This window comes from Podarcis gaigeae (genome assembly GCF_964106915.1).
Source record: "Podarcis gaigeae genome assembly, chromosome: 2".
Classification (NCBI taxonomy): domain Eukaryota; kingdom Metazoa; phylum Chordata; class Lepidosauria; order Squamata; family Lacertidae; genus Podarcis; species Podarcis gaigeae.
In genome coordinates, this window is record NC_139679.1 from 66,049,413 (window position 1) to 66,063,592 (window position 14,180).

General features: G+C 42.4%; 1 protein-coding gene across 5 annotated transcripts; it reads left to right on the forward strand.

The window, feature by feature from the left end:
- The first annotated feature begins 101 nt into the window (after positions 1-101).
- Positions 102-13,657, forward strand: MFAP3 (microfibril associated protein 3). Of its 5 annotated transcripts, XR_014561664.1 has the most exons (4): positions 102-241; positions 6,365-6,782; positions 8,268-11,898; positions 12,000-13,657. XR_014561664.1 is itself a non-coding variant. In XM_083728749.1 (3 exons), the coding sequence occupies exons 2-3, from the start codon at positions 6,500-6,502 to the stop codon at positions 9,038-9,040; spliced, it is 1,056 nt and encodes a 351-aa protein (XP_083584875.1). In that variant the 5' UTR covers positions 102-241; positions 6,365-6,499; the 3' UTR covers positions 9,041-13,657. The 5 variants fall into 5 exon arrangements, 4 of the variants coding, with proteins under 4 accessions (XP_083584875.1, XP_083584878.1, XP_083584877.1 ...); XM_083728749.1 differs by having other exon boundaries at positions 8,268-13,657; XM_083728752.1 differs by lacking the exon at positions 102-241 and adding an exon at positions 301-391 and having other exon boundaries at positions 8,268-13,657.
- Positions 13,658-14,180: the final 523 nt, after the last annotated feature.

The window sequence follows — 14,180 nt, forward strand, 5'->3', positions numbered from 1 at the left end:
GCGGCGCGTGGGGGTGGGAGAGGCGAATCATTCCAGGAAAAAACACGCCCGACGGGCGGAAGTCGCGTCGCTCTTCCCGTTCTCTCGGCGGACCTCGCGCAGGAGCAGAAGAGGCAGCTGAGAGGAAGGGAAGGCGGAAGGTCCGGAGTCCCGGTTGGAGCTGTGCGCGGGGGCCCGTCAGAGGAGGGGACCGGGAGGCGGACTGAGCGGGCCGAGCGAGGGATGACAGGGCGTTGCCAAGGTAACTCGTCACGGGCGCCGCTCCCGCTCGGAGTTCAAGGCCGTGTCGTAGGACCCGGAGCGACGCGCCGGGGTTTTAGTGGGCGCATTTATGACGTCGCGGGCGTTGGCCTTGGGGGTGAGCTGCTGGGAGCTGTGCAATGCTCACAGGGTGGTGTATTCGCACATACCTATAAATCGTGTGTATACATGTATATGCATGCATGCATGCATGCAGAGTTGAAAGGAAGCGTGCACTGCCGCCACCAGCTCCTGGGAACTTGCGCCTCCCCTCTCGCAGGGCAAAAGAGAGACCATACCGGCCCCGAGTCATGAGCTAGTGAGGATGTAGGTTCTACAGTGCTTGTTTCCATCGTCCATCCCTATTCCTTTCCCCCCTTTCCCCCTTCCTATTAGGTTGCAGACCTTGCTGCTCAGGAGGGAGAAAAAACCCATAGGCACTTTATACGTGTTAATAATAATAATAATAATAATAATAATAATAATAATAATTTATTATTTGTACCCCGCCCATCTGGCTGGGTTTCCCCAGCCACTCTGGGCGGCTTCCAACAGAGATAAAAAATACACTAAATAATAATAGCACACATGTGTTTACTCCCTTAGCAGGGCTAGCAGATAAAGCCTGCACAGGCTTGGAGGTAACATGGACTCAGTAGAAAGCGGGTAAGTCAGAACAGTACCTGGGAGGTTAAGGCAGACCCTTATGGTTCCCTAATGGGTTAGGACAGAGTTAGACAAGTTGGGGGGGGGAGCAGGTTCAGATCTGGTAGTTTGGGGTGGAGTTAGTGGAAACTTGTGGTCCAAGAGCAGAGCCTGGCATATATGGTGGAGAGGAAGCATTACTAGTTTTTCAGGCTCCAGTGTTGGTTTTTCCACGTGCCTACCATAGAGTTTGTATTGCTAGTTGTATTGGGCTTCCTTTTTAAAAGGAAAGCTAAATGCAATCCGTGAAATGATCTGGTTACAAATGAGGAGGCTTATCTGGTCTGTAACACTGAAACCTGGGTGGGCGAACAAGGTGGAGTTGGTCTTACCCAGCTGTGCCCAGCATCAGGGCAGAGCAGACTTAGTCGTGGGGAGTTGTTGCAGTCTATAGAGATTCTATCTCTGTCTCCAGGTTCTCTGTCCAGTTGTGTGGGGATCTAGAGTGTGTGTTTCTGGCACTGGACAATTGGGACAGATTAGGAATTCTGCTGGTTTGCTGCCTGTCTCCCTACCCAGCACTCTGCTTGCCTGAGGTGATGGAGCTGGTTTTGAAGGCAGTGTTGAGGACCCCCAGACTGCTGGTTCTGGTGGACTTCAACATCCATGCCAAGGCGATTGGCTCTGGGATGGCTCAGGACTTCATTGCTGCCATGATGACCATTTGCAGGATGTGCTGAACTGTTGTCTTGCCTTGGTAATGGATTGGAGAAAGCCAACAAACTGAAGCTCAATCCAGATAAGAGTGAGACATTGTTAGAGGGTGGTTCCCTAGATCATATGCATAGGAGGTTGCCTGCTCTTGGTGGAATTACACTCCCTCTGAAGGAGCAGGTACATAGCTCAGGGGTAATAATAATAATAATAATAATAATAATAAATTTTATTTTATTTATATCCTGCCCTCCCCAGCCGAAGCCGGGCTCAGGGCGGCTAACAACACTAAAATAGTGCAACATTCTAAAAACATTATAAAAATTAATTAAAATCAAATTGATGGCAACCATAAACTAAAGTTTACTTCTGGCTCAGGTGGCTTCTGACCTGGATTACCTTCCATCAGCTTCAGCTGGTGGCCAAGCTGCACTGCATCTAGACAAGGGTAGCTTAACTTCTGTTTCTATTCTCTGGTAACCTCTAGGTTAGATTACTGCCACATGTTATACATAGGGCTGCCTCTGAAGATGGTTTGGAAACTTCAGCAGCCAGGTTGCTCACCAGGACAAGACAGTTTGAGCTGATTGATAGGAAGATGGAAAGTCTGGGGTAACCATTGCTTGATGCGATTTGTGTAATCTCCCCAGAAACAAACCAGAAAGAATGCCCAATAAAAACCAGTGTTGTATAACACACACACCCTCCACTCCTGCAAAGTGTGCAAACCAGGATGAATGCTCAACAAACAGATAAACTGGAATCAACCTTCAGTGTTTTTCTTTGTGTTATTCCATCTTCTCAGCATCATATTCCTGTGGTGTAATCTGCATCTGTGTCAGGCATGTGTAAACACATTTGAAGTGCTTAGATATAAGCATTGCATTTAAAAATGTCTGATATGGTTGAAAAAAATTACAGGTATGTAGGATCAACAGCATATTTTAGGTAGAGAGTTTATTAGGATAGTTTTCTGCATAATGGTGGGGAGTAGTATTTGGGGCTGTTTGTCTAGGCCTTTAAAGCAGGGGTGGGAAAATCTACTCCAAATGTTGTTGGACTCTAACTCCCATCGGTAACAAATAACCAGTAGTTTGGAATGGTGGGAATTGTAGTCCGGCAAGATTCCCTTTTTTGCTTTAATTGCAGGGACTATCCTTCATATTATATAGAACTAGAAAATATATATTTTATCTAATAAATAATATCAGTGTGGTGATCACTTAAATTCATTAAATTAGTCTTAGAAGTTAAATAAACAGCTTGCCCCTGTCACTTGGAGTCTTGGAAACACTCAAAAAGCTGCAAAGTCTAAAGTTGAACACCGTCAGTCCTTCATAAAGGTAAAGGTACCCCTGACTGTTAAGTCCAGTCATGGACGACTCTGCGGTTGTGGCGCTCATCTCACTTTACTGGCTGAGGGAGCTGGCGTTTTGTCCACAGACAGCTTTCCAGGTCATGTGGCCAGCATGACTAAGCTGCTTCTGGCGAACCAGAGCAGCACACGGAAACACCGTTTACCTTCCCACTGGAGCGGTACCTATTTATCTGCTTGCACTTTGACGTGCTTTCAAACTCCTAGGTGGGCAGGAGCTGGGACCGAGCATCAGGAGGTCACCCCATTGTGGGGATTCAAACCACCAACCTTCTGATTGGCAAGTCCTAGGCTCTGTGGTTTAACCCACAGTGCTACCCACGTCCCTCAGAGAGGAGCCTTACCCTCTTCTAAATAACTAGGTGGGCAGGAGCTGGGACCGAAGAACAACCGCCAACCTTCTGATCGGCAAGCCCTAGGCTCTGTGGTTTAGACCATAACACCACCTGTGTCCCTCTCAGTCCTTCATATGTATACCTAAAATGTTTCTCGGAGTTCAAGCCTGATTCTGTACATATGTAAGCACAATTCTGCATAACATCGGGCTGTTTCAGGAGCTACTCCTGAAGAATCTACTCTCAGCTTTAAAACACCTTGGAAATTTGGTGTGCCAGCGTCTTTAAAAAAAAAAAAGAAGAAATATAAATTCCAAAAGTATAGGTATGCTCTTTCCCCTAGTTTCACCTTTGTAAATATTGTCTCTCCGGATCACTGCAGTAAAATGAAGCAGCACCCGACTCTCTGTGATATATCAGTTTTGACATTTTCGTTTTCAAAAAGAAACGTTGTAAACTAGCAAATGTGGCGAGTGATTCTTAAGGGCTTTTAAAGCAGGGTGGGTTGAAACATTGTAACTCAAATATCTGTAAGATCCTTTGCTTTTGCAGTGATCTCCGTGTTTAAGTGAAATTCTTGCTCTTAAAATAGTTCTGTGAGTACTGGAGTTGCAGAAGTTGATAAAAGTGAGACTCTTTGGAAGGATAACTGCAATTCGATAAAATGTCGCCATCCAGTAAACATAGGAAATATTTGTTTTTTTTTCTTTTGGGGCCATAGTCTAAACTTTTTGCTTTTCCACTATCTATTTAGGCAGCAATATTGTAGATATTTTTAAAGTGCTGCAGAAACAGGAGCATAGGCTTCCTTCTGTTCTCTGAGAGTCCTGATGATTGTACACTGCATATAATTGAGCATATGTTAGTTTTTACGTGTGCAGATAAAATGAAAGACATCTGTTCTGCTTCTCAGTACGTATACTCTGAACTGAATCTGTCTTCAGATATAGTGCATCTGTGGCTCAGATGGAGCATGTTGAACCTGTGTTAATGTTCATTCATAACAGCTACTTTATGATATGCATGGCTGTGCTTTTCTTGGAAAATTTAGGGCATTATATGGTCTTTTCTTCCTAGTGGTTTATCAGGCACAGAAGCTGTTTTATATAAATATGATGGCTCTGTCATAAAAATGTAACCTCTTTTCCTCAAAAGAAAAAAAAACCCTGCAGCAGAAGATCTTTGCTTAACAGTAATGGGTTTGCATAAAAGAAAATGGGATAAACAGTTTAATAAATCAAACACTGAAGGATTTAATGGCAAAATCCAATGACCCATCACAGCTGCTGCTGTGCATTATGCAAACAATGTACAATGTAGTAGAAAGCATATGCAGTTACTGCTGATGTTTATCTCAGGTCTTTGAAGGACAATGTAACTGGATTTTTCCCAGTTGCAAATAACAGCCTCAGGATGCTATCCAAGCCCTAGGTGGTGCCTGGTCAGGCATAGCAAAGTGACAGGGCCATCACAGTCCTACTGCATGTCCTAGCTGTGGCATAAAGCAGGTAGGTACAAAGCTGTGAGTCTGCAGCCATCACCCCAATCTGAGTCAATGCTGTTATATGATGGCAGTTGGTATTACAGTGGAGCCTCAGAATCCAAACACCTGTAAACTTGAATGTTTTGGCTCTTGAACAGTCGAAAGCCGGAAGTGATTGTTCCAGTTTCCAAAAGTCTAGCACAGCTTCCGCGGCTTCTGATTGGCTGTAGGACACTCCTGCAGCCAATCGGAAGCCATGCCTTGGAAGTCGAACTGACTCCCAGAACAGATTCCGTTCAACTTCCAAGGTACATCTGTACTTGAGATCCAACAGCTCCCAAGTCATCTCAGTAGCATCCCTGCTTGGAACTGATACCGCTTCTGCCCACCCACCTGTTTGGTGTGCAGAGCAGAGAGCTCTGCACTAGCAGAATAGTGGAACCAAATCTCATTAAATTTATATTGCTATAGTTTAGATGCATATATTTCAGGATGGAATTAGTTCACTCTGGGTTTTTAGAGCACTTTGAAGATATTGACGAGAACGCTGCCATGTAGTAGCACTGTGAGCTGCCCTGTTTTGTACTCTAATTACTGGGAAGTTAGATAGCATTGCAGAAAGAGGTGGTTAGGAAGGAAGCAGCTAGGATAAGAATAGAAATGCATTAAGGGTTCAAGTTTAGAGAGTATTGTCTATACTGACTGGCAATGGCTTTCCATGGTTTTGGCCTCTCCCAGCCCTACTTGGTGATCAACCTTCTGCAGGCAAAGAAGCTGTGCTTCTTGGCAGCTGCTCCTTTGGTTGGTTTGCCTTTTTCAGTTTCAATCCAAGGGTGAACAAAACCTTGAATGTTGTATGCAGTGGACCTTTTAATTTTGTTTCTGTTTATAATTTGAGCCTACCAAAGGAAAGAATGGTTAGTTTTTACGTCCTATTCCTTTTCTGGAAAGTTGCTATTTGTGCCTATTTACCTTAAGCTCCTTTCAGCTCTAGACAACTAACATTTTATACTAGGGTTGGCTAACCTTTGGGCTGCTTTGATGGTTGACAGCTCTCTGGCGAATGCATACCAGCAGCTGGCATGGCTAAAGTCACCAGTGCATACTCAATTGCATGTGCACACTTACCGCACATTTTGATAGGCAGGCAGACATGCAGACATATTCAAACAACCCACCCCCTGCACACTCTTCTGCCAGTCAGCAGAGGATCGGGTGGTTTCCTTCTCATCACATCAGTGGGCTGGGAGTAGTTCCCCTCTTTCTTACCCAGCACTGATACGGGAAGGAAAATACTGGTAAGTGTTCCTTTCTATTTCTGAAGCCTTTTTTTTCTGCTTAAGGGGGGAAAGGCACTTTTCCAAGATAAGAAGAGGCAGGTTTTGACAGAGGACAAGGAAGCCACTGGAAGTGGCTTGGCAAGCTGAATCTGGTCTGTGGGTTCGCCTTCCCTATTATATGCCATTTCATTCTGGAATTGTATTGTTAATTATTTGAGTTTGAAAGCCAAAAAGCTTTGCGTTGTTAAGAATCCTGACTTGCATCTTTTTTGTTTTGTTTTTTACATTTCAGTTGGATTGTTCATTTACTTGTAAAGAAAAACCCAAAGCCCTTTCAAAGATGATGAATCCATCAATATCTTCCATGGTGACTGGTGCAATACAGACCGCTTAACTTTTTGCAGCGTGCTTTATACTTCAAGCTTTCATGAAGCTCAGCTGCTGCCTATTGACTTTGATTCTCAGTTCTAGTGTTTCAGCACTAGAAAATGTGGCCTCCAACCTGACAGCTGCTACTGGGTCAAGGTTTCTTCCTCTCGATGCATCATTTCTTCCCACCCTACAAGCCTTCACAAAATCGGCAGTACCTCAAGATATCATAGTGAAAGAAGGTAACGGTGCTTTCCTTGAATGTAAGCTGAACATCAGTCAGCATAACAGCATCCTTTGGTTCAACTCAAAAGGGCATCTACTGAAGCAAGATGGAGAGGGTAAGAGACAACTGTTTGACTTGCTTTACACAATGTACCAGGTGTGCTGTATTGATCACAGAAGTTCTCTTGTATGTCACACTTTTAAGAAGACGTTGAAGGGAAAGCCACTCTTCTTAGGTTCGTCACCTCTCTGCCCAAACATACCTACATTAAAACACAATACAAGTCTATTTTAAATTAAAATACTGGATTTTGGCTGAAGCTAAATGGGCTATAATTTACACAACTTGCAATCTAGGTACTGTTACATAATATTCTAGCAGTTAGTAGTTTTCATTCCGAATTAGTTGCTTTAGGAGTATAGCTACTTGATATTTTAATCCATGTGCTGATTGCATGGTTTTTATCAGGGGAGAATGCTCACCTCATCAAACCCAGATTTACATTTAGATTGGGGGACGACAGTGCAGCAATAATTTTTGGTGACTCAACCCTCTAGGGCAGCCTTTCTCAACCTGTGGGTCCCCAGATGATCTCGAACTACAACTCCCATCACCCCTAGCTAGCAAGGCCAGAGCTCAGGGATGATGGGAGTTGTAGTCCAACAACATCTGGGAACCCACAGGTTGAGAACCACTGCTCTAGGGGCTGCATGCCAGCAGAAGATGTGACCATCTCATATGGGCAGACAGTCAGCTGAGCCATGCAGATCAGCTGGGGAGAGGGGGTTATTGTCTGTTATGCAGTCATCAAATGATCAGTCTGGTGACTGGGGAAGGGAGTGATTTGCATCCCCATCATGGCACTGGGCTCTGTCCAATCCAGCAATACATTTGCCTTTTTTTTTTTTACCCTTTTGCTGTTGTTGCCAGAATAGGGTATTGGGAAAGCAGAAAACATTGCATGAAAAAGTGAGATAGCACTGTACACATATTTTGTCCAAGTGTCCAGCTTTTACAGCCCACCATGCTTTTAAGTACACATTTGCCTGCTGTCCCAATCCAGTGGATCTTGCTACATTTGGTAATAGAAACATTTGCAGTTTAACAATATAATTTTCACAAGTAGTATTGGGGTTGGTGGGAAGGGCCACCCTGTAGGGATGAGTGCCTTTGCAAATGGATAGCAACATTATAATGTAAACAACTGCCCAAATCAGACCCAGGGCCCAGCTCTAACCCAAACATGCAATTGTAGATCTATTTCTTCCTTTTTACCATATATTTGTATGTTGGGAGTGCTGTTGTGTGACCCACCTTAGATCAGGCAGTGACCCAGAAGTGGGTCTCAACACACCAGTTGAAGACCAGTGACCTAGATCAAGTACATGAGATGAATATTTTCTTGGCTAGGTAAAGATATTCAACCCTGCTTGACTAGTAGGTTGGCAAATGACCGGACATAGGTTGTTATCCATATTCCCAATTCAGTGTTGCTGGTTTCGTAATACTATTCACGGGGCATGCATATATATATATCAGAAAAGATGCAAGTATGATCTGTAACTCCAGTGTTGAAATCTTTTTTGTATTTGTGTTTTAGATGGAAGATGGCTGATCTCTAACAGTACCCTTAATATCACAAGTGTAACCTTTGGTGACCGGGGGCGATACAGTTGTGTTGTCACTACCCAAAATGGCTCTTTCCATTACTCAGTCACCCTCAGGGTGGTCTCCACATCTGGGGACATGGGCATTTACTACATGATTGTCTGCCTGGTTGCCTTTACTATCACCCTGATCTTAAATATAACACGTCTGTGCATGATGAGCAGCCATCTCCGCAAGACAGAGAAGGCCATCAATGAATTCTTCAGGACTGAAGGGGCTGAGAAACTACAGAAGGCCTTTGAAATTGCCAAACGCATTCCAATCATTACCTCTGCCAAAACGCTGGAACTGGCCAAAGTCACCCAGTTTAAGACTATGGAATTTGCTCGATACATTGAAGAGTTAGCCAGAAGTATCCCTCTTCCGCCGCTCATCCTTAACTGTAGGGCCTTTATGGAAGAGATATTTGAAGCAGTGAGAGTCGATGACCCTGATGAAGTTGGAGATGGAGTCAAACAAGCCCTTGGTGTCCAAGATGGACTCTATCCCTTAAACCCAGAAATTAAGCGCAGTAATTCACCGACAGCAGACTCGGATGATGGTTCTGTAAATGACCATGGTAAAGAAATAGCTGTTGAGGTATCCATCCACCTTCAGTCAGAAGCACAAAGCATTGACACTGTTTCCCACGACAGTGTTCCCTCCATACCTTCTGAAGATGATGCAGGTGCTGAAGCCAGTACAGCAGTAAAGGCAGATGTATGAAAGCTTCATCTGGAAACTTCAAGAAAAAAGGGGAACCAAAAAAAAAAAAAAAAAACCAGCTGGAGTCACAAATGCACAAAAACCTTATCTCTTTTTAAAAACTCCAGTGGCTATAAGGTCTGAACATTTAGCAAAAGTATGGATTTGGATTAGGAAAACAGCTTAAATCATGTTTTTTAAACATTCTCCTTGGTAGGAATGCTGCTGGGGGCATTTTACAGAGGGGATACTTTTCTCCCAGTTTTTGGGATCTCCAGTTAACATCAACAAAAGAGCAAGGATACATTGACATAAACTGTTTTTGCCTTTCTTACAGGGAGGTTTGAATTCCTGAATATGTCCAGTGATGATTTCATAGTGTGTGATGGCATAGTTCACTAGAACAGTGCTTGTCTTGCTTGTCTGAATTTATAATATCTGATCAAGCTTATCTTGAGTTTGTAAGAAACATACATTTTAGTATTTCTTATAGTAATAGTATGGGATTATTACACTTTTAAAATGAAGAGTTGGATCCGGACTGACTCATGTTTAGAGTAGATCTATTGCAATCAGTGACATTTAAGTTAGCCTGAGTCCAGCCTTATGTCAGCTGTGAAATTACCAGAGCTGCCAGTTTGTCATGTTGTTCATGTTTGCTTACATTGCAATCACATGCAATACTTGAACTAGAAAATGGAAACCAAATGCAAATTTTGGCATCTGAATTTCTCATAGCAGCCAAGAAGTGGTAATTTGGTTGTTTTTAATGTGCTGCTTGCCAAGCAGTTCAAAAAAGACCCTGTCTGTTTGGGGGTTTTTTTTTTAGTAAAGCTCCAGATGTCAGCACTTCAAGTATTCTTTCTTCTCTGACACTGCTGAAATTCCAATGTGTTCTAGTGCCATCAGTATTGCTACGAGGAAAGCAATGACAACTTAAACAGTTATGATCTTGTTGAAGAGTTTGCAATAAACTCTCACATTAAAAAGGGAAATAAAACCTCTTTGGTTTCTCAGGCAGTTGTTTCTGAACAATATTTATAAGAGGCAAATGTGTGGCCAGAGTCTTTGGAACTAGTCATCACCCAATGGACGTGCCTAAAACTCTCCTAATGATTCAGGTAGGTAGCCGTGTTTGTCTACTAAGGTACATTTGTGTTTGATGAAAAGCAGCTATGGGTGCAGAATGATTGGGGTAGAGGAGCTGTGCAGGTGGATGAGGAGGTTGTGGCTGGCTTTTGCATGAACATACGCTGTATAACATTCTTTGGCACTTTAGTAAAATCTGATGAATGCAACAAAGGGTAAATGGTTAACACATTGAGTGACTTCTCTCCTGTGCTGATGCTTAGCTACCTCTGCATGTGCAGCAGGTGATACAATGGACTGTACCACTTCAGATGGGGGATACTACATTTGAATTCTCACACACACATTTTAAAAAATCAGAAAAAGAGGTTGTGGCCTCACATCTTATTGGCCATTTTGTTTTTTGTTTGCTATACAGGAATCTTCCAAATGTTTCACATGATCTAAGGTGGTGCAGTCCTTTCTACCACCACATTGTGTGGCATAAGTAGACTGATATTTAACCAGCAAATTATTGCTGCATGACAGGTTGATTTGTTAATAGCCACTATAAATGTTTCCAGTGGCCATTTCCCCATGTCATGAATTGGGCCGTGTTATACCATGTAAAGCTGAAAAATAGAATGAATAATTGGAGGATGATAAAATTAACTTTTGGCATCCTTCTGTACTCTGAATAATATAGCTGGTTGGCTTCCTACTTGGCCCATGTTCTTTTTTGTCTTTCATGTGGCCATAGCTGTGCAGACCCAGTTTTGTGATAGGAATGTGCCTCTGCTAGCTGCTCATTAAGCTCCAGTCAAGGCAGATTCTAGCTTTTGCTATTTGGTGCTTGTTATTTTATATATATACTTTAAGAGTGTGTCACTTTAATTGCATCTTATATTCAGTTTTGTTTTAACGTATACAAAGCTTGTCTACATTTTTTTCACGACTTAAAACATAATGCCATATCATTTTAACAATTGGCAATGGGGGTTCCCATTAATTTCCTACAGCTCTTCTTCTGCTGTTTTATTCATAGAATCTCATTTGAACTAGCAGTCGCTGAAGGGGAATAAACACAATTTTCAGGCGGATTTAGCGGATCTATAGCACTAGAAGTGGGTGGCAAACAACAACAGTAATGCTACCTAGGAAATGAGAGTCATTGGCAGTAATGCTCGCTATGTAACTCATAAAACGAGTAAATGATATTTACCTGTTAGAATTTTGCTTGAATTTCTTCTGACAAAAGTTCCTAAAGCAAAATAGAGATGGTGCAGACATTAACTTGGCAGTGGGATATATCTGAGTTTCCCCTAACCTCCAAAGGTGCTCTTCAAATTAAGTTGCTTGCTTCTGGCCCTTGCTTCATGCTCAAGTAGCCCATTCTTCTCCACTTGACTGCTGCTTGCTGTGAAGCATAAGCTGGACACCTGCTTGGGAATTCAAATAACAGGTAGGATCTCTGGGTCAGGAGCTAGCACATCTACACTCCACCCGGCCCTGTTCATTCATTACTTGCATGTAGGGTGTAATTGTGTTTACATGTAGTAGGGCTGTGCTTTTTGTCCTGCCCGCCCATATCATGCCTCCTTCCTCAAACAATTGCAGACAAGCAGGAGGTCACATGTTGAGTTTCTGTTCAGTAGTGGGCAACTTGGTTATTTGAGGAAGGAGGTGTGACAGCACGGGGGTGCAGGGCTAAAAACATATACCCTCCTTCAAGGAAACACAGCTGTGTCCTACATCAGGCATGTCCAACTCCCAAGAGACTGCGATCTACTCCCACTATAAAAAAACTGTCAGTGATCTACCCATTGGATTGACCAAAGTTGTTGACCTTTTTTTTTTTGGAGGGGAGGGCAGGGAACACGCGATCGACCAGGGACGCCCCACGATTGACCAGTAGCTCGCGATCGGCCTGTTGGACATGCCTGTCCTACATGTAAATAAGGCTGCAGTATTTATCTGTTGACTCCTCTGGGCTTTCCACAATGTTTCCTGTGCTACCTGACTCTATCCTAAAGATAGAAACTGTGGACTGATGCATAATAGCTTCACTTACGTAAGCTAATCTGGCAGCAATGAGTGAAATTACTTTGGCAGGCTTGGCTGATAAATGTATTCCTCTGGGATTCCGCTCTGTCCTAGATCATAAGAACAGGTCAGTTTATTTTCAGTGTGTCTGTTAGCTGAAGAAAGTCTGCAGGAAGGAATTAGAATGCGACCCCTGCCTCTTGCTGAATACCGCAATCCTGATTTTTCACAGTAAGCGTTTATCAGCAGCCCCATCCTTGAATGTTGAAGCACACAGTTCACTGTTTTGCACTGAGGGGAGATGGTGTTTAATACTTTCCAGAAGCATAGGCTCTTCTAACTCTGGAAACAAGCAATTAAATGTTTTGAATCCCACCAATTTATTCCTACAGTTACAGTTTACAGCAGTAAATTCTACAGGCTATGGATTCCACTGTGCCCAGTTAGCACTGCAACACTTACATGGCAACAGTGGCAACACAGTAATTGCTGAATGGATTTGTAGGCCTAATAATCAAGTCAGATTACCGTAATTGTCCTTGTGAATCTGCAGAACATGATGTTCTACGTATAATACAGAGGCACAACTAGCAAATTCGGGGCTTCCAACCCAGCAGATACAATATAGCAATGTTTGATGTTTCCATAGAAAAGTCGCTGGAAAATTCCAAATAATCATATGACACTGGAACCTGGGTATAAGATCTGTGCAAGACAATAATACTTATTATTGTTTTTCAATTTCTGTGTATGAAAATATAATGTACATTCAGGTATACCGTTGAAATATTTTGAACTGATATCGTCTACCAGGAGTAAGGAGTGGGCAATGGGGAAAGCAGTTCCTCTAAAACCTAGAACATGATCTCCAACCGCACTCTCATTGCTGGTAGACAGTCCATATTTGTTCTGTTCCAGGATAGAAACTGTGACGTTTATTTTCTCTAGACTCTTCTGTAAATAATTTGCATTTATGACACAGACATAGGACCCCGCCTGTGCAACGAAGGCGCAACTGAAACATACAGTATATTTTCAAGACTAAGTAAAAAGAAAAGTATTAAAACTGGATGCATGATGAATTTGTTGTTGAGCGTGGATAAGCTTTACAAAATGTTGATGTGATATTGTTAATTTATATGGAGAAGATTGTGTTTGCATTTGTTTGATGCAGCTAACTAAAAATTGATGTGAGAATACTCAGATGGCAAACAAATGGCAAGAGTCACTTGCAGATGAAATGTCACTTGCAGAATGCCCACTGGCTCGCTGAGTATAAATTATACCAATGCTTGACTTAAACTAATGTCTCTTGTCAATCATGAGGTTGTATTGTCTTGTTTCCTTAGCCTCTGAATTTTGTGGCAATCATAACAATCTACTTTTAACTGAAATCGTATTTAAAACAATATTGTAGTAATTTGCATTCTGGAGGGGGCAGTGTCAATTTTCTGTAACCGCACAGGATTTCATACTTTCATATAAAAGGTGGTGGGTTTCCCCCCAGAATAAAATCCATTATTAAAAGTTTGGGCTGTTTTTTTCTGATTTTTGCATGTCTTCCTGCCAGAAAATGACAGAAAAATGAACTGTCCAATATAGGGTTTGGAGAGCTGGCTATCGCTAATTGCAATAAACCTTGTAGCAAACCTATCATACAATCAAAGAATGTTTGCTAGAATATTTGAGTGTCAGGCCATATAATAAAATATTTGGCTTGTTGTGTTGATGGTCCTGTGACCATCTAAAACAATTCATGCCAGGTCTGGAGAACTGTTGTTGTGAAATAACTGTATTACAACTAATATCCCTAGCAACAAAATGCCCCTTTCCTTTGCTGAGCTTACATAAGTCCTTTATTTAGTTTTCATAAAATTCAATTCCGTGCAGAACAATGGATTTTTAAAAAGGGAAATGCATAATTAACCTTCAGCAAATCTATTATACAAGTGATGGAACAATTACAACTTGATAAGCACAGGATATTTAGCCTGGCAGAATCTCAAATGTTGCCCTGTGAGTAGGCCACAGGTTAGACCATAACTGTCAC

Bases quoted from the DNA above. Each gene is read 5' to 3' on its own strand.
- MFAP3 (XM_083728749.1), top strand. From the start codon at position 6,500: ATGAAGCTCAGCTGCTGCCTATTGACTTTGATTCTCAGTTCTAGTGTT. The intron at 6,783-8,267 runs GTAAGAGACAAC...TTTGTGTTTTAG, and splicing joins ACTGAAGCAAGATGGAGAGG to ATGGAAGATGGCTGATCTCT.